We start from the raw sequence: 20,393 nt of genomic DNA on the forward strand, positions 1-20,393 counted from the left end.
ATTCCTTACCAGCTTATTAAGACGTGAGGCGTCCCTCTTCTTAATGCTTCCTCCCCAACACGCCACCACAAAGAAGAGGGCGCTCTCCACAACTGACCTATAGAACATCTTCAGCATCTCACTACAGACTGTTAGTTCGGACAAAGGATGGCAGACGTGGCTGTTCCTCATGGAGATCGACTGTAGTGGGTTCCCGGCACGGCCAGCATGGAGGTTGCTGACTGTGCTGGGCCTTGATGAAAAGAGCAAGAAGCAAGCAGCTGGCAGGATGGGGGAGGAAGCAGAAAGAGCCCCTTACTGGGTATGGAGCTGGAGAGAGGGGTTGAGCTGGAGGTCAGGAACAGATGGGCAGTGACTTGGCCCTCACTTCAGATCCACCAGCTGGACAGTGTAGTGGTTACGGGTTGAAACACTCTATGAAGGTTGGGCACTACCTGACCATATCTGCCCCTGGCCAAAGGCTACGATTACCTCATCAGGTGACTGAAGAGAGCAACCCGGTGTGTGATACAAGCGTCTCTTCATACGCTAAATCACCCCAATCTGCATCACCATCATCGTCCGTCCTCGCACATATCACTCCTCTCCGAGCTGAGAGTTCACTTTGCAGATTTTCCATCTGTTTTAAACACTTGCGATCAGCGCAGCCTTTCCTCTCAGCTGCCGATTTCTTCATGACATTCACAACAGCCGTAAATCCCGACCCAGACTTTTCCTTTCTCTAATTCTGTATCCGCCTGTTTATACTCCTCTTCAGTTTTCTCATTTTCTCTTGTTAACGCTTCACACTGAGCCTGAAACTGACTCATGTGGATCAAATTCACCTGATCCTGCCCCGTCAGAATTTCTAACTCTTCCCTACACTTACACAATTCCTCCGCCAGTTTCAGTTTTTTCTCTCTTCACTTCAATTAGATAATCCAACAAACATCACATTATAACATTTTTAATCCCTTATAATTTTTTAAATTTATTTTCACTAACTATTTTCCACAATTCTGCCTCCAGAGTCCCTGACCCTCAACTCTCAAACTTTCCTAACCACTCCTTATAATCTGACCATTTCCTTCATAATTAACCATGAAAGTAATCTCTGAAATCCTCTGAATCCCTGGGTTCTTCCTGTCCTTTCCCTTTCACATTTTAATATCCTAACCTACTGTGTGGTTCAACTCGACACCAGGGTCCCAGACCACTTTTCTTTCTTTTCGAGTGCACCCCAGGGCGCCAAAATACGTTCACCGTTCATCAACTGAGATCAGTTTGGAAACTCACCAGGCAACTCGTAATTAATCAAAGCTTGCACTTTATTGTTCCTGCACAAACAACAAAGTAACTATGTTGATCTCAGGCCAAAAAGTTAAAACATGAATTCCACTGTTCCCTCTGTAGTAATACACACCGTGGCCACTTCTCAAATTCGCAACACTGAAACAGGGGATCCCATTTTGTCCAAACGATCGATCATTTCTTCTCCTGTCCCTTCCATGGGGTTTCTTCCTTGTGAGGGTTAGTCTCAGGAGTTATCACAGCTTTGCATTTGAAACTCTTGTTAAGAAACTCTGATAAGAAACTCTTATCAGTTCAGAGGATGCATGTAATTCTTGTTGGCTGAAGTTCATCAGGTTGTTGATTGACAGATTTCCACTGGATGTAGTCCAAAGGCTACACAACGTCTTGCCAAAGGTGAATTATTTTGATCTCTTCAACTCTGGTTCAGACACTGGGCAGAAATATTGAGATTCCTTCTGCAAACCTGCCACTGTATACAATACACACCTTATCTCAGAGTGACTTCAGGTTCAGAGATAACGAGATTCCTTCTGCAAACCTGCCACTGTACATAATACACACCTTATCTCAGAGTGACTTCAGGTTCAGAGATAACGAGATTCCTTCTGCAAACCTGCCACTGTACATAATACACACCTTATCTCAGAGTGACTTCAGGTTCAGAGATAACGAGATTACTTCTGCAAACCTGCCACTGTACATAATACACACCTTATCTCAGAGTGACTTCAGGTTCAGAGATAACGAGATTCCTTCTGCAAACCTGCCACTCTACATAATACACACCTTATCTCAGAGTGACTTCAGGTTCAGAGATAACGAGATTCCTTCTGCAATCCTGCCACTGTACATAATACACACCTTATCTCAGAGTGACTTCAGGTTCAGAGATAACGAGATTACTTCTGCAAACCTGACAGTGTACATAATACATGGTTTATGTGAGAGTGATTTCAGGCTTAGAATGGGAACACAAGAAACTTCTTGTGTTCAGTTGATCTGATTAGATTATCCCATAGCAATCAGTTCATCAATCAGTTCACAAAATGGGGGTTACAGAGCAGCTTCACAAAATGGCAGCCTCTATTCCTTCGACCTCATGGCAAAAACACAGACAATTGTTCACTCTCCTTCCACTGTCATTGACCAATTAACGTTTGATGTTTTTTTTTGCATGTTAATTCCTTCTGACCCACAGTGGTGTATTTTAGTGCAGAGCAGATGGGATGCTCCTCCGGTCAGATGTGGGAATTCTGGATATCTAACAGTTTCCCTCATGATTATTTGTATGAAGTGCACCTAATCACAGCGCCTGACAACTGGTTCAGGGAGTTGGATGTACTCAGGATCATTCGGGAGCCTGAGGATACTATCAATGAAACATCTGAAGAGATGGCCACACCCAGAGTACAAGCTTCGGATAGGAGATGCGTGACCACCAGCAGAGGTAAGGGTCATTAGGAAGACCAGTAGGTCATTAGGATGCACAAATTACTGAATCCGAAATTCATAAAGCTATTTTTTCAATGCAATCTGGTAAGGCTCCGGGACTTTATGGTTATCCTGTAGAATATTATAAAAAATTTGGAAAATTGCTTTCTCCATATATGTTGGAGATGCTTAAAGATTCTTTTGTGAAAAGTGATTAACCCTCTACTTTTTATGAGGCTTCTATTTCTTTCATCCTCAAAAAGGATAAAGATCCTATTGACTGTGCTCATACAGACCTATTTCATTATTGAATGTTGATGCGAAGATTCTGTCAAAGATAATGGGCAATCGGTTGGAGAGTCTGTGGGTAAAATCATTTTTGAAGCTCAAACAGGCTTTATAAAGGGTCGTTATTCTTTTTCAAATGTTCGGAGACTATTTAACATTATATATTCGCCCGCTTCGAAATCTCCACAATGCGATGAATCTTTGGATGCTGAAAAGGAAATTGATCGCGTTGAATGGAAATATTTACTTAATGTCTTAGAAACATTTGATTTAGGTATTAATTTTAATAATTGGATTAAAATCATATATAAATCTCCTATTGCTACTGTTGTCACTAATAACTGGAGGTCTTTTTTTCAGCTATCAGGGGATTTTGATGGGATTGGTTCTATTATTCTATCTTTTATTTGGGATAATAAAAGACCAAGAATTAGTAAATGTCATTTACAGAAGTTGAAAAAGGACGGAGGTCTCGCTTTGCCTAATCTAAGAATTTATTATTGGGGTGTTAATTTGCGATATATGTCCTTTTGCTTATAATAAGGTGATAGGAATGATCGACCATTTTGGGTAAACCTGGAACTGAGAGCTGCGAAACAGTTTTATTTAACTCCGTTATTAGGAGTTGCTCTACCTATACAATTAGCTAAAGTTGCTAATTTAAACCTATATCCTGTGGTTAAGCACTCTTTGCAAATTTGGCTCCATGTCCACAATTTTTTTAATCTTAAAAAATTTAAACTGTGTAGTTTATTTTATCGTAATCACTTTTTTAAACCTTCCTGGAGCAATCCAATTTTTTTTTTACTTTGGAAAAATAAAGGTATTACTTCCTTTTTAGATTTATTTAAAGAAGGCAGAATTATGTCTTTTGAACAATTAGTCGATAAATATTCTCTCTCATATTCATACTTTTTACTATACCTTCAAGTTAGATATTGTTTCAGAGATTCAAAAATATTTAAGTAATTTTCCTTACATATTGGAGGCTGACTTATTAGAGACTATTATGAATAAGAACCCTTCGATGAAAGGTTCTATTGGAAGAATTTATAATTTATTATTACAATGGGATACGCGTCCTTTACTTAAGATTAAACAAGATTGGGAGAAGGAACTCAGTTTGACGTTGATATGGGAGATTTGGGCACGGATTCTGAAGCTGGTTAACTCTTCTTCGATCTGTGCTAGTCATTCACTGATTCAAATTAAAATTGTACATCGTTACCATTTGTCGAAGGAGAGACTTTCTAAAATATTTCCCAAAGTTGACAAGTATTGTGATAGATGTAAAACTGAGAGAGTTACACTGACACATATGTTCTGGTCAAGTTCTATATTAAAATAGTTTTGGAAGTCAGTCTTTTCGATAATTTCTAAAGCACTCAGAATCAACTTACAACCTAATAAATTGACTGTGCTTCCATTTAAGCAAGATTGCTCTCCTTGCTAAAAGAGAGGTAAAAACTAAAACCTGTAGGTTAGAAGTATTTAAAGTTATATCTTCATCTGCAATAATACCAAACAAGGCAGTAAAGGGATTTGGGTCAAATTGGACCCTAAAATGTTGTGAGAAGGTATGGAATACTTCCCGCCAAATCTTTTAAATTTTAGGGCAAAACTAAAACATATGAATTAAAGAGGCATCAGCAGAGTTACATTTATTACAAAGTGGAGAAACATTCGGATAAAAACTGGACAGCTTCTTAGTCTACCCCTCCTACACATCTTCAATGGCTACGTGATATTATGTCTGATTTAAATTTAGAAAAGATCCGCTGCTCAGTCTTAAATTCGAAACAATCTTTTTATGATATTTGGGGACCTTTCCAAAATTACTTTTCCAATTTATAAAGTTTAACAGTGCACAGACTTTTATGTATATTTTTATCTTCTCTTCTTAAGCGAATATGTTTTCTTTTCTAATTTATTCATTATCATCCATCAACTTTTTTCCTTTGGTAGTTGGTAGGGGGTTGACTTTTTATATAATTTTTTATGATGTATTACCTATCTTTCAATTTTTGATTACAGAGTGGTATACCTTTATGTGATATGCTATAACATTTTGATCAATTTTATCACAATATATGAATGTACACAAGTTATGTTGAGATGTATCTATGTGTTGCTCTCTGTAAATCATTCTTTTCTTCTGAATAAAAATATTGTAAAAAGAAAGAAAAGAAGTTGACTGTGCTTTTTGGAATAATTCCTCAAAATATCCGTGGTATTTCTATGTCTGACCAACATGTTATTGCGTTTGTTACATTGACAGCTGGGAGGGCCATCTTGTTGAAATGGAAGGACATATCAGCTATTACTTTGTCACGATGGTTCTCTCAAGTGATGCTGTGTCTTAGCTTGGAGAAAGGTAGAAGTCGAACCTTTGAACCTTTATTTGATTTTGAGAAGAGATGGGGCTCATTTGCTCGTTATTATCATTTCAGTTAACTGATAGATTTCCTCCACTATCTAAGTGTAATTGTTTTTTGATATATCTGTCCTTCTTGTTGGCGGTTTGATGTTTATTTTTAGAAGCTTTCTGTATGACGCCTGGCTCCGGGGTTGTACCCCCAATGGGTTTCTTTTTTCTCCCACTTTTCTTCCTTAGTAGGGTTTTTTAATTCACAAAAATGTTCAATCTTTAAGATAATTTGTTTTGAGGCATTGTGAGTGTTGTTACTTCAACGTACCTGTGTTATTTTTAATAATAATAATAATAATAATAATAATAATAATAATAATAATAATAATAATAATAATTGAAAAGAAACATCTGAAGAGGTGGCCACACCCAGAGCACAAGCTTCGGATAGGAGAAGCGTGACCACCAGCACAGGTAAGGGTCATAAGGAAGACAGTGCAGGGCTGTCCTGTGGGCATTCTCCTCAGCAGAACACCTTGTTGGATACTGCTGGGTGGGTGGTGGTTGACCCATTGGGGCACGGCAGCAACAGAAAGGCCGGTAGCACTGTCGGCTCTGATGCTCAACAGGGAAGTGTAAATTCAGGCCTTGCGGTAGTTATAGGAGATGATAGTCAGGGGAGAGAACGGATATTCTGTCAATATGGTCAGAATTTAAATGAGAACTGATTTCTGTGTCACTGATCCAAACCATTAAACTCCAGTCCCATTAAATTGGAACATTAGCCGAGGAATACCTCCCACGCCCAGTGACCAGAGTGCAGAACTCGGCACCAACAGTCACTCTTGAACTTGATTCAGCAACTGTGATGGTAAAATATCCAGCCTGTAGCCTGTCGCCTGTTTAAACAGTTTCCCCAGTGTGAACTCGGCAGTGCGTCACAAAGTGGGATGACTGAGAGAATCTCTTCCCACATTGGGAGCAGGTGAACGGCCTCTCCCCAGTGTGAATTCGTTGATGTACCTTCAGTACAGATGAATGAGTGAATCCTTTCCCACAGTCTGAGCAGGTGAACGGTCTCTCCCCAGTGTGAATTTGCTGATGCTCCTTCAGTACAGATGACTGAGTGAATCCTTTCCCACAGACTGAGCAGGTGAATGGCCTCTCCCCAGTGTGAATTCGCTGATGTACTTTCAGCTGAGATGACCGAATAAACCCTTTCCCACAGTCTGAACAGGTGAACGGTCTCTCCCCAGTGTGAGTTCGCTGATGTATCTTCAGTTCAGATGACCAAGTGAATCCCTTTCCACAGTCTGAGCAGGTGAATAGCTTCTCCCCAGTGTGAACTGACTGGTGTCTCTGCAGTTGCGATGACTGAGTGAATCCCTTCCCACAGTCTGAGCAGGTGAACGGCTTCTCACCAGTGTGAACTCGCTGGTGTGTCAGTAGGCTGGATGACCGAGTGAATCCCTTCCCACAATCAGCGCAGGTGAATGACATCTTATCAGTGTGAACTCGCTGGTGTACATGCAGGTCAGATGAGTGAGTGAAGATTCACACACTTCCCACACTTCTTTGTCAATTCATAAGTCAAATGTCAGATGTAGTAAACCCCTTGCACAATCAATGCAGTTGAAGAACTGATCTCCAGTGAACAAATGCTCACCGGTTCCAGTGGATTTCAGTGAGTTACAACAGAAAACTTCATTTCAGACACAAAGCACTTATCCAGCTGTGATGACATAATTCTTCATATCCAAGGATCAACAGTGATACATGGTTAAATATCTAGTAACTCCTCAAATATCTGGGCAGAGACAGCAAACTGACATGTTGTTCTGTTCAAAATTCCCGTACACAATTTTTGCCATTTATAACCTGTAAAAAAGATTTACAAAAGACATCAATGAGTGAAAGTCATCATTCAGAGAAGTCTATGGTCATCCACTTTGTTAGAGGCAATGAGAGTGCAGACTATTTTCTCAATGGAGAGGAAATAATGTTGAAGAGTACGAGAATATAAAAGCAAGGATGTGTTGTTGAGTATTTATAAAGTGTGGCCTCACTTGGACTGTTGAGAGCAGATTCAGGCCCCTTAAGTAGAACAGATGTGCTTACATTGCAGAGCGTTCAAAGGAAGTTTACAAAAATATTTCTGTAATTATAAGGTTTGTCAGATGAAGAACATTTGATGGCTCAGGGCCTCTACTCACTGGCGTTCAGAATAATGAAATCTATCGAACATTGAAAAGTCTCGATAGAGTGGATGTGGAGAGTATGCTTACCAGAGTGGGGGAGTCTAAGACCAGAGGACACAGCTTCAAAATCGAGCTTTGTTCTTTCAGAATGGAGATGAGGAGGAATTTCATTAACCGGAGTGTGGTGAATCTGTGGGATTTGCTGCTATGAGTTGCTCTGGAGGCCAAGTAATTGGGTATATTTTAGGGAAGAGGGTGATGGATTTTTGATTAGTCAGGGTAGGAAGGGATATGGGGAGAAGGCAGGAGAGTGGGGCTGAGAGGGAAATGGATCAGCTGTAATGAAATGGTGGAGCAGACTCGATGGGCCAAACGACCTCATTCTGCTCCTGTATCTGATTAATTTTCACAGCCGATATATTATGAGATAATTTTAGTCTCCACTCTGAGCTCTGACATCACACTGTTACAGGGAGGTTCAACCCAAGTTGGGGGAAAAACTCACCTTCTAACTGTTCATGGTGCCGGCAACTGGTCTGTCCATCTAATTCCCCGACAGTCTTCCTGTCTGTGTGAGAATGGGACATTCAATCTGTGACTTGGCCCAGTCTGATTCCTTCCATTAGTATTATTCTCTGTCCCATATCATTCTGAGCTGTGCAGTAACTGAAATGCTCCCACACAGAGAGCCTTTGTTGCTGCACAGCTGGTATTTTGTTGATGCCGTGCTGTTTTCAGGCTGTGTTCACATTTAACTTTCAGACAAATAGTCGGTCCATACAATGTGAGAAAAATAAATTAGAGAAAGCATTGGGATTATTTCAAGTTCTGGTCATGTACGACAGCACTACAAAGAACATGTGATGATACACGGCAAAACCTGGAGAGTTTCAAATTACTCTGCCCCTCCGCACAGGTGATTGACGGTGGAGAGCCCATCAGAGGCAATGCCAATGAACATGAAGGGGAGGGCAGTCCCCCTTCTCATTGGAGTGTGGCATATTTGTGATGAGAACGCTACAGGTCACTTGTTACCCAGGCCAAAGGTAATTGGTATCATTATGTACCAAAAGCGAATGGTACTAAACATGTTCTCACAGCTAGGAAGGTGCAGAACAAGATGGAACAAAGGTGATTTCCTCAAGGACTAAAGCTGATATCAGGATATTCTTTTGTTATTTTCATGCAGTACAAATTGTTATTTTCCTTGACTGGAAGCTAAGCTCCTCAGTGCTCGGTGGTGCCTGAGTGATCTATCTACTCCCCTTCTGTCCCCCTGCGCTTCCAAATATGGCCTGCGGACTGACGGGGAAACGGGGCCAGTCAACTATGGCTGCTTCTTTACCCAGAATCCACCATAAACTAGAGACCCATCTATCCGCTACGGCTCCAGAGCCTTCGCTCCTGAGCAGAAAGTTCCCCGGAGCCCGCGTAGAGAGAGAGAGGGTGTTCCGGGGTGCGGAGGAAAGGTTACGCATGCGCATGTGATCGCCTGGTCACGGACGGCGATTTCTGGAACTAACAGGAGAAAGTCTGCAAATGCTGGAAATCCAAAGCGACTCACACAAAACGCTGCAGGAATTCAGCACCTCAGGCAGCATCTATAGAAAATTATAAACAGTCGGCGTTTTTTGACCGAAAGCCTTCTGCAGGGCAGAGAAGCACAGGGGAAGATGCGAGAATAAAAATGTGGTGGGGGAGGGGAGGAGGCGAGCTGGAAGCTGATGCCGGGTGGGTGGGAAAGGTCAGGAAAGGGTGGGCTGGAAAAGAAAGAATCTGATAGGAGCGGAGAGTGGACCAGAGTGAGGGCAGGAGGAGGGTCCCGGGAGGAGTGTAGGCAGATGAGAAGAAGTACAAGGTCAGAGTGGGGCATAGAGGAGGGTGACGGTAATTTGTTCTCCTGCGTGGAAATCGATGTTCATGCCATCAGATTGGAGGGTATATAATGTGACGGAATATAATGTGTTGCTCCTCCACCCTGGGGGGCGGGGGGAGCTCATCTTGACACAAGAGGAGTCCATAGATCGACACGGCGGAACAGGACTGGGAATGAAGAATTAAAATGCTTGCCGACTGGGAAGCCGCACTGGTGTTGGATGGTGCGAATATGCCCCTAAAAGGTGAGTCCACATTCAGGATGGAGGAGCAACACCTTATATTCTGTCCCGGTACCCTCCAACCTGACGAGCTGAACCATGGTGCACCAGTCTTGTCTGTTTGAAACTAGAGCCCAAGGAATGCTGTCTCTTCATCTGAATTCCTCGGCCCACTTTCCCAACTGGTCTCCAGTCCATTGAAACGTTTGACATCCCACACTTTCTCCACACACCTGTTTTGGTGTTACCCACAAGCTGACAAATTGTTCGACCTACATTCTCCACTAAATAACTAACACACATCATTGTCCAGTTGGAAGCGGGTGAATTTACTTTCTCTTTCATCTCTCCGGGGACGAGACTGCCTGGACCCGGGGGGGGGGGGGGGAGAGCATGTAAACACGGGCTTTCAGTGTCTGAGCCGGTGAGGAAGCCGTGAGTGGCCAGTCCACAAGACAAGACAGCAGTTCCCCTCGGCAATCAAACCGACCCTCATCAGGCCTGTCCCTCCGTGTCCAATCCCCCTCTCAGTGCGAACTCAATCGCCAATGCCACTCCTTCAATGGGGCGACTGAGTCGTGCAGACGGTGTGAAACCACCTCCTTTGCCTCGGGACCATTTCCATTCCACCCATCCTCAGGCAAAGGAGCTGGTTTTAAATTTGCTTTTACATTGGTTTATTTCTGATTTTAAAAGTTGTCATTTCTGTGTACCGATGTCTGTTTGTCATCCTGACCAGTTCTGCCTGAAGTTGTTTGGCCTGATTGTTTCTTGGTGAAATTTGACAATGGCTTCTCCCCGGGTTTGGACCTTCATGTCCGTATCTGAACAGGAACCGTCCCTGCTCCCACTCCAGGTTCAGCTGAGAGTGACTGTACTGGCACTGGAGACGGCCCAGTCCCTGACCTCCCAGACTGCACCCTCGGGTAAACCCCGTTACAACTGGTACCAGGACCTCCCAGAATAAAGGACGAGCCCTTGTCTGGCATCTACTGGCTCTGAGATATCGCTAACCACCCGTACAAGTACAACACTGCCCCCCCCCCCCAAGCGCCGACACCTACCGTCAGTGTGTCCATCACCAGGGGCACACATCATGTTCTCTGGTGGCAACAAACCAGCCCGAAGACCCCAGTCTCCGGTTGGCAGCAGCTCATTTGAGGGACCCGCCATTTGGGCTCCACCTCATTCGGGGGCAGACGTTTTGTGGGTGGGTGAAGCTCATTTCACACTCCTGTGACCCTCTGAGTGAAGAGGTATCCCCTCATGTGCCCCATAAACTCCCCACCTTTCACCCTTAACACCCTGTCAAGTATCTCTCTGCTGAGACTCACAGAACACAATCCCAACATTGAGTGTTTCCTCATCAAGCAGCTTTATTCTTTATTACCTGCAGGGGGTAAGTTCACCTCCATTCTCACCAGGGATGGGAGGGGACTTCAAACACAGCGTTTACAAAATATTCCAAAAACGAGACGAGGTTACTCCGTGTTCCCAGCGAGCTCCGTGTTCCCGATACATTTGTTGTTGCTGCCATCTCCGGTTGAGTCGTCTCTGCTACTTCCTCATTTCTGCACAGCGTTCAGTGTTTGCAGTCACGAGTTCCTTTAGTGAGCACATTTCTTGTCGTTTCCTCCGGCTACTTTAGTCACCTACATATATTGCATATACTAGCTCAGCACTCCGGGGTTTGTACAGCTCCATTTCGTCTCATCAGTTACTCACAATAAAATGCAAAGTTCAGTACATATTTCCCCATTCCCTCCTTTTTGTTGTCCCATGACAACAGACATCCAATATCATCAGAACTTACGAAGTGAATGATGACTTTAAGGCGAAAAAACTTAAGATCTCAGGGCTTTCTTTCCCTTTTACCCCGTTCATTCCCCATGAGGACCCGAAACCCTGATATACCCTCGTTTCTGTCGCATGGAAGAGTAAAAGAATCATAATCTGATTATATTTACTCTAATGGTTATTCCATAATGTAAAACGGTATTCTCTCATCCAGATTCCCAAAATGGCTTCCTGAGGAGTTATAATGATGGAACTGCACTATGTAAAACAATATCCCACCATCCTCCCAGAGTCCCAAATGGCCACCGGCTTCCTAAGGGGTTATCATTGTGGAACTGTACAATATTAACCAGTATCCCACCATCCTCCCAGAGTCCCAAATGGCCACCGGCTTCCTGAGGGGTTATCATTGTAGAACTGTACAATGTAAACCAGTATCCCACCATCCTCCCAGAGTCCCAAATGGCCACCGGCTTCCTGAGGGGTTATCATTGTGGAACTGCTCTCCCACTTCTCTAATTTTATCTGCTGCCTCTCAAATATAATCCATCAGATGAGTTATATTTTCAGATTTGTCCAATGTGTTTGTGCAACATTGTTGCCCAATTAAAACACACTCCCCACTTTTTAGCTAATATAAAGTTTAGGACCATTTGGTTTTACAGAGCTACAGTTTGAACTGCCGGCAACTCTGCCATATTTCTGAAACAGCTTGTTGTCCCTCATCACATGAGTCAGCTCAGTAATTTGCCAATTTCCCAACGACAAAGGCAAGTTCATCAATTCCGAGTAGCTTTTTCCATCCCAAACTAATGTGGATCCTTCAGATACAGAAAGTGTAAAAGAGAGGGAAGAGTGGATATCGGACGGTAGGAAAACAACGCAGGAGAGTCAGTAATGGCAGACAGACTGAATAAGTATGTTGTGTCTGTCTTCACTGAGGAAGACACCAGCATAATGGTGGAACTTCCAGGTGTCAGGAGTCAGAAGTGTGCAAAGTTACCGGAACCAGAGTGAAGGTTCTTGAGAAACTAAAAGGCCAAGTTAGATAAGTCACGTGACCCAGATGGTGTACACCCCAGCGTTCTGAAAGAGGTGGCTAAAAAGATTGTGGACCCATTAGTAATGAACATTCAAGGATCACAAGCTTCTGGAATGGTTCAGCAAGAATGGAAAATTGCCAATGTCACTCCACTCTTCAAGAACGGAGAGAGGCAGAAGAAAGAAAACTATAGGCCAGTTAGTCTGTCCTCAGTGATTGGGAAAATGCTGGAGTAGATTATTAATGATGAGGTCTGAGTCACAAGATAAAATAGACCATAGACCATAGTCAGCATGGTTTCCTGAAGGGAAAATCTTCCCTGACAAAACTGTTGAAATTATTTTAAGAAATAACAAGCAGGACAAACAAAGTAGAATCGATTGATGATGTTTACCTGGATTTTCAGACGGCTTTTGTCATGATGCCACACATGAAGCTGCTTTAACAACCCATGAGCCCATGGTATTACAGGAAAGATTCCAGCATGGACAAAGCCGTGGCTGATTGAGAGGAAGCAAAGAGTGGGTATAAAGGGAGCCTCTTGACGAGTGGGTTCCACCGTCGTCTGTGTTGGGAGTGATACTCTTTATGTTAAATGTCAGTGATGTGTAGGATGAAATTGATGACCATGCTGCAAAGTTTTCAGATGATATGAAGATGGATGAGGGTCAGGTCGTTTTGAGGAAATAGAGAGGCTATGGAAGGTCTTCAGCAGATGAGGAGAATGGGCAAAAAAGTGTCAGATGGAATACAGTTTCAGCAAAGGGTATCAGCATGCACTTTGGTCAAAGAAATGACGGGGCTGACTATTTTCCAAATACTCCCTAAAGGTCAATTTTCAGATTGAGTCTGTGGTGAAGAAGGCAAATGCAATGTCAGCATTCATTTCAAGAGGAATAGAATATAAACGCAGGGATGTAATGTTGAACATTTTGAAAGCACTGGTGAGGCCCCACTTGGAGTACTGTCAGCGGTTTTGGACCCCTTATCTTAGAAAAGATGTGCTGAAACTGGACAGTGTCCAAAAGTGGTTCACGTAAATGATTCCCAAATTAAATGTGTTGTCATATGAAGAGTATTTGATGGCTCTCGGCCTGTATTGAGTGGAATTCAAAAGAATGAGAGGAGACCTAATTGAAATATATCAAATGGTGAAAGGATTAATAGAGTGGATATGGAGAGGATGTTTCCTATTTTGGGTGAGTCTTGGATTGAATTGAATCAAAACAACAAAGTTCACCACATACGCCGGTGATATTAAACCTGATTCAGATACACAAACACACACAGCTGGGCTCAGACATAGAACATATAACGTAGAACATAGAATAGTACAGCACATTACAGGCCCTTCGGCAGACAATATTGTGCCGACGCTCAAACCCTGCCTCCCATATAACCCCCCACTTTAAATTCCTCCATATACCTGTCTTGTAGTCTCTTGAACTTTACTAGTGTATCTGCCTCCACCACTGACTCGGGCAGTGCATTCCACGCACCAACCACTCTCTGAGTGAAAAACCTTCCTCTAATATCCCTCTTGAACTTCCCTCCCCTTACCTTACCTTAAAGCCATGTCCTCTTGTACTGAGCAGTTGTGCCCTGGGGAAGAGGCACTGGCTGTCCACTCTGTCTATTCCTCTTAATATCTTATACACCTCTATCATGTTTCCACTCATCCTCCTTCTCTCCAAAGAGTAAAACCCTAGCTCCCTTAATCTCTGATTATAATCCATACTCTCTAAACCAAGCAGCATCCTGGTAAATCTCCTCTGTATCCTTTCCAATGCTTCCACATCCTTCCTATACTGAGGTGACCAGAACTGGACAGAGTACTCCAAGTGTTGCCCAACCCGAGTTTTATAGAGCTGCATCATTACATCACGACTCTTAAACTCTATCCCTCGACTTAAGAAAGCTAACACCCCATAAGCTTTCTTAACTACCCTATCTACCTGTGAGGCAACTTTCAAGGATCTGTGGACATGTACCCCCAGATCCCTCAGTTCCTCCACACTACCAAGTATCCTGCCATTTACCAAACAACACTCCCACATTCCTCCCTTTCTGACACCCTGCTTGCTCCGTGGCCCCCGGTATGAAGCTCAAACTGTTGCAACACCTGCCCTTTAAATTCATGGCTGAGGCTGTGTTGTGTCTGTTCACTGTTTGAGTTCGATATTAAATTAAGAGAATTGAATGGGAAGGAAGGTTTGAATAGAAGAATAAAGATCTCCCCTGAAGGTATATGGGGTCCTGGTGAGAGCGTACATGGAACATTGCGTCTGGTCTCTCTCCCAGAGTCACTGGTGGGATGAAGTGAAGGTATTCCCAATTGATTTGGGGGGTGCGGTAGTGTCCTCAGAGAGATTATACTGACTGGGCCTGTCTCAAAATTAGAGAAATAACAAGTGGTCTGACTGAGACAGACACCATCTCGCAGGGTGTTGACAGGGTGGGGGCAGGAAAAAACGTTTTTCCTCACTGGGTGTTGAATAAGGGTCACAGACTCAGAATCCGATGTCATCTCCAGGACTTAGATGAGGAGTGCGGCGAATCTTTGGATTTTTTCCATAGGTTTTCTGAATTCACAAGGAATATTTAAGGGCTGAGCGAAGATGGGAACGTTGCAGGAAAGTGTCGCTGAGGTCAAAGATCAGCCACAATCTGAGTGAAAGACAGAACATTTGCAAGGGGCCGAATGGTCAGGCATGCTGCTATTTCATATCTTCCAAAGCACAAATTTGCCTTTGCGATTTGTTCTCCGTTGGCTTTCAGCCTGTCCGATTGTGGGTCACATCCGGTCTCCCAGCATCAGGAGACAGGTCTGGGATTTTAACCCCCGACAACAGGCCCCGATCCACGGCGGCGAAAGACTGGGCACCCTCCGTGTGGCTGAAACATCTCACGAAATCTCCGCCAGTCTCTGCCATCGGAAGGATTCAAAACCCCGGCAGGTGTTGCAACCTTTACCCGAAGTACAGTCCCAGTCTTTGGCCTCTCCCCGGGTCCACTCGCTTCCCATTCCCAACCTCGAACCGCTCCAAACATTCAGTATCCCGCCCACTAACATTCCTCAGCCAAAAGGAGCAAGACTCCCAGTGGTGTCACTGATTGGCTGTGTGTGTGTGTGGACGGGCTGCTACCGGGAGTTGGAGATGTCAGTCACAGTTTGTTCTCAGGATCAAAGGTAGTTCCCCGAAACTCAAATTTCAAAGTAAAATTTATTATCAGAATACAGATAAGTCACCACTTACAACCCCGAGAAGCATTTTGCTGCGGACACAGAGAAGATCTACAGAATAGTAACTGTAACTGGATCAGTGAAAGATCAGCCAGAGTGCAGACGACAACAAACTGTGCAAATGCAAATATAAATAAATAGCAATAAATAACAGGAACATGAAATAAGCGCAGCGGGTGCTGACGGATCTCCGGATCCGGAGATTTAGAAAATCTGGTGATTTAAACTGGTGATTTATAAAATAAGAAACAGGAGGAGGCGTGGCTATTCGGCCCCTTGCGCCTGTTCTGCCCTTCACTCAGAACATAAAACCATAAGACACAGGAGCAGAATTAAGCCGCCTGGCCCATCGAGCCTGCTCCGCCATTCGATCATGGATGATCCTTTTTCCCTCCTCACCCCCAGTTCCCGGCTTCTCCCCGGTAGCCTTTGATGTCAAGTCCAATCAAGAACCTATTATCTTCGCCTTAATAACACCCAACGTCCCGGCCTCCACAGCTGCATGTGGAAACAAATTCCACAAATTCACCACGCTTTGTCTGAAGACATTTCTCCGCATCTCCGTTTTTGAACGGGCGCCCCCGTATGCTGAGGCTGTGCCTCTAGTCCGAGACTCGCACCATGGAAGACATCCTTTCCACATCTACTCTGTCTACTTTTTAATTTTCAAAAGGTTTCCATCAGATTCCCCGCATCCTTTTGAATGCAACCGAGTACAGACCCACAGACATCAAACGTTCCTCGTGTAATAACCCTTTCATACCAGAAATCGTCCTCGTGAAATTCATCTGAACCCTTTCAATGCCTGACCTTTGAACTCAACACCACTTTCCTGCAATGTCCCCATCAGCGCTGAACCCCAGAATATGTCTATTAAATTTAGAAACCCTGTGGAGGAGATTCCAAAGATTCGCTGCACTGGTGAGGAAATTTCTCCTCATCTCAGTCCTGCTGAGGTGAACTGTGATATTCAGTCTGTGAACCCTGGTTCCACAGCCCAGCCAGGGAAAACATCATTCCTGCCCCGACCCTGTCAATATCCTGTGAGATTAAGCCTGTCCCTTTAATTCTGTAATTCTGAGACAGGCCCAGTGCGATCAGTCTCAGTCAAACCACCTCCGATTTCACTCATTTTGTTATGATGATTGGTTGTGGGAGCATCTCAATGGACGGTAAGTGAGTGTAGTCATCCTGTGTTGTTCCCGAGCCTGATGGTTGAGGGGTAGTAACTGTTTCTGAACCTGGTGCTGCGAAACCTGAGGCTCTTGTACCTTCTACCTGATTACAACAGCGAGAAAAGAGCCTGGCCTGGGTGGTGAGCATCTCTGATGATGGATGCTGCTCTACTCCGACAGGGTTTCATGTCGATGTGCTCAGTGGCTGGTTGGGCTCCAGCCGGAATGCACTGGGATGAATATAATCGATTGTGTCGGTTCATCAGGAGGGCGATGAACTACTTCAATCATCGTGCCAAACCTGGGGGAGAGGGGCCCTCCCAGTCTGATCCTTGCTGCATGCCCAGAGATCACTCCCACAGCGCGCTGCCCCGAGATTACTGCAGTGGAGACGAGACGGTCACTCACCTCTTTGCGGACTGTGGGCTGGCGAAGATCTGTGGAGAAAGATACAAGGGCCTGTGCCACAGCAGCTGCGTGACAGAAGGCTCACTGATCCTCGGGTAAAGGCATTGCACGGTTTATCCCTGTCAATATTCCATGGCAAATAATGTTTATGTTAAAAAAAAACATCAACGTCTGGGCTCTGTCCAGAATTGTGGAAACTGGCCTTTCACTGGAGCTGGGACAGACATGGGTAAAGTCAGAGTTTCTTCAGGACTTCACCGACCAAAATAATCCTTTCCACCCTGTGACGTGGAATGTCCAGTCCTGTACTTTCCCCTGCAGCCACGGCATCTGTCTTGTCACAGCACAATATTCTCTCGACATCCCCACTTTCATGGCATGAACTAATTTAATAGTTGTTTTAAATTGTTACTTAACCCCTGTTTTACACCCCAGTCTTTACACCTCGAGAAAAACTATATTTAAAAAATGAGCTGCTGGAGGAACTCAACGGGTCAGGCAGCATCTGAGGGAAATAGCAATCGAGATTTCCGGTTGAGACAGTCCAGCTGAAGGATCTCGACCTGAAAGTCGATTTTACATTTCCCTGCACTGATGCTGCCTGACCCGCTCAGTCCCTCGAGTTTCTTACTCGAGATTCCAGCATCTGCAGTCTCTTGTGCCTCTCTTTTCAGAAACTGTCCCTTTCAGTCCGGCCTCAGACTGAACCAGGCTCTTCTCTCTGGCTTCACTTCTGTTCTGCTTCTTCTTTAGCCCATCACGCTTACCGGGACACAGGCCGCCAACAGCAGCTCCTCAGAGTCCGCTGTACAGGGCGAAGGTTACCGGCCCTGTGGCTTCTCCTTTCACCGCAGGACTTCAATCGTCTTCCAGGGGAAGATCCTTCCGACCGCAGAGATGAGGCCTTTGGAGGTTCATTTGACATTTATGTGCACTGCCACTTTTCGGGACGAGGTTGCAACGCCGCTCCTTTCGGAGCCGGGCTCAGGCAGTCCACGGCAGCGTTTTCATTTCTGTTCTGATCTGTTTAATGTGTTGTTGCTGATCCCACCCTGCGATGGAAATTACCACTATTACTTCCCATTGAACACATCCAGCAGCAGAATGTTCACTCCCTGAGACTGCAGCGCGCGTAGTGGATAATCGCGGTACTACAGGGGATCAGCAGCTCCCCGAAAGTGAAAGCATTCTGAATCAGGAAGTGCTGGGAGTTAACATGGCTTCGAAAGGACCGGCCGAGAGTTTGAGCGAGGAGGTAATTTGCTCCATCTGCCTGGATTTCTTCACCGATCCGGTATCACTGGAGTGCGGACACAACTTCTGTCGCTCTTGTATCACACGGTGTTGGGAAAGGGAGCAGAGAAACTCCTGCCCGGAATGTAGAGAGGTGTTTGCTGACCGCACCCTCAGAGTGAATCGGGCCTTAGCAAATCTAACACAAAAAGTTCGGAATCTAAACCTGAATCGGGAAGGGAAGGAAAGTAAACGTCACTGCGAGGAACATGAGGAAGAACTGAAGCTGTTTTGTGAAACGGACAAGACACTGATCTGTGTGATCTGTAGAGACGCGCAGGAACACAGAGAGCACCGCTTCATGCCGATTAAAGAAGCTGTTAAAATCTACACGGTAAAACTAACATTAATTTAATACTTAACACATTTCTTTTCTTCTAAATACCATCACCCCGCAACTTCCGCCGTCTCCAACGGGATTCTAACATCTCTCCGTCCCACAGCCCACCTCCGCACCCCGCAACTCTCCGCTCTCTATACGGATCGCGCTCCTCATACTGTATCGCCTTGATCCTCTCGCTCCTCCCCACTGATCTCCCTCCTGGCACCGACACCTGCAAGCGGGACAAGTGCTCCACCTGACTCCTAACCTCCTCCCTTGTCACCATTCAGGGCCGCAAACAGCCCAGTTCCTCCCGTTTCTTCCATGGTCGATTGTACTCTCGTATCAGATTCCTTCTTCTCCAGCTCTTTACCTCTTCCACCTGTCCCCTCTCAGCTTCTCACTTCATCACCCTCCCCCACGCTCCCCCTCACGTTGTCTCACCCGTCACCTGTCAGCTGGTTCTCATCCCCAACCTTTTTATTCTGGCTTCTGTCCCATTCCTTCCCAGTCCAAATGAAGGTTCTCATCCCGAAACACCGACTGCTTATTTCCCCTGAATAGATGCTGCCTGACTCACTGAGTTCCTCCGGCATTTTGTGTGATAATCGGGTTTGATCACCTGTTTCTTTTGATGCATCTTTGTTTCTATTTCCTCCATTCTCTGACTTCCAGAATCAGCTAAAATCTTCCTTAGACTCTCTCACAAAAAAGAAATCAGACTTCCAGGAAAAGGAGCAGCAACAGAAAGAGAAGATTTCCGGAGTTCGGGTGAGGCTTCCTGAGCGGAATTTCTGATCTTACTGTCGAGTTTTGCTCCTTTTAATGCGGAATAGCAGAGTATCGCAGCTTCAGTGACCTGGGTTCGATCCTGACCTCTGCTGCTGTCTGTGTGGAGTTTGCATGCTCTCCCTGTGACCATGAGAGACTCTGACACATCCCAATGACATGCCAGATGAGTGGCTAATTGCCGTTAACCCTGTAAAGGTGGGCAGGGTGTACGTGAATCAGATGGGAGTTTATGGGTCAATAAGTGAGAATAGGTTTCAGGAAAACGTGAGGGAATGGTGTTGGCGGGAATGGTCTCAGAAGTAGCATGGATTCCAATAGACGGAACTTAACGACAAAAGGAAACAGAGCACAGCAATGCAGTATATTAATCTTCACCTTTCCTTCGACAGGAACAGTCACACAGCCTTCAGTCCCACATCACATCCCAGTTTGCGGAACTGCGCCAGATTATCACTGAGAAAGAGCAGAGCTTACTCAGGGATCTCAGGGAAGAAGAGAAGAGGATTCTCAACCCAATGGAGAAAAATCTTCGGGAGATTCAAGAGAATATAAGGTTTATTCAGGAGGAAATCTCGAAGTTAAAGGAACAGATGGATCAAAAAGACAGTGTGATATTTCTCAAGGTGAGGGATTCTATTTCAATTTG

The 20,393-nt window shown here is 44.6% G+C and overlaps 1 protein-coding gene across 1 annotated transcript in view; it reads left to right on the top strand.

The window, feature by feature from the left end:
• The window catches only part of LOC140722678 (uncharacterized), a 40,504-nt gene that overhangs the window by 7,841 nt on the left and 12,270 nt on the right, over positions 1-20,393 (top strand). Inside the window, exon 3 of the mRNA XM_073037383.1 lies at positions 15,292-15,491. Coding sequence (XP_072893484.1) covers positions 15,292-15,491 — 200 coding nt within the window. The remainder of the gene's footprint in view (positions 1-15,291; positions 15,492-20,393) is intronic.

Source organism: Hemitrygon akajei, unplaced genomic scaffold, assembly GCF_048418815.1.
Source record: "Hemitrygon akajei unplaced genomic scaffold, sHemAka1.3 Scf000083, whole genome shotgun sequence".
NCBI classification, from domain to species: domain Eukaryota; kingdom Metazoa; phylum Chordata; class Chondrichthyes; order Myliobatiformes; family Dasyatidae; genus Hemitrygon; species Hemitrygon akajei.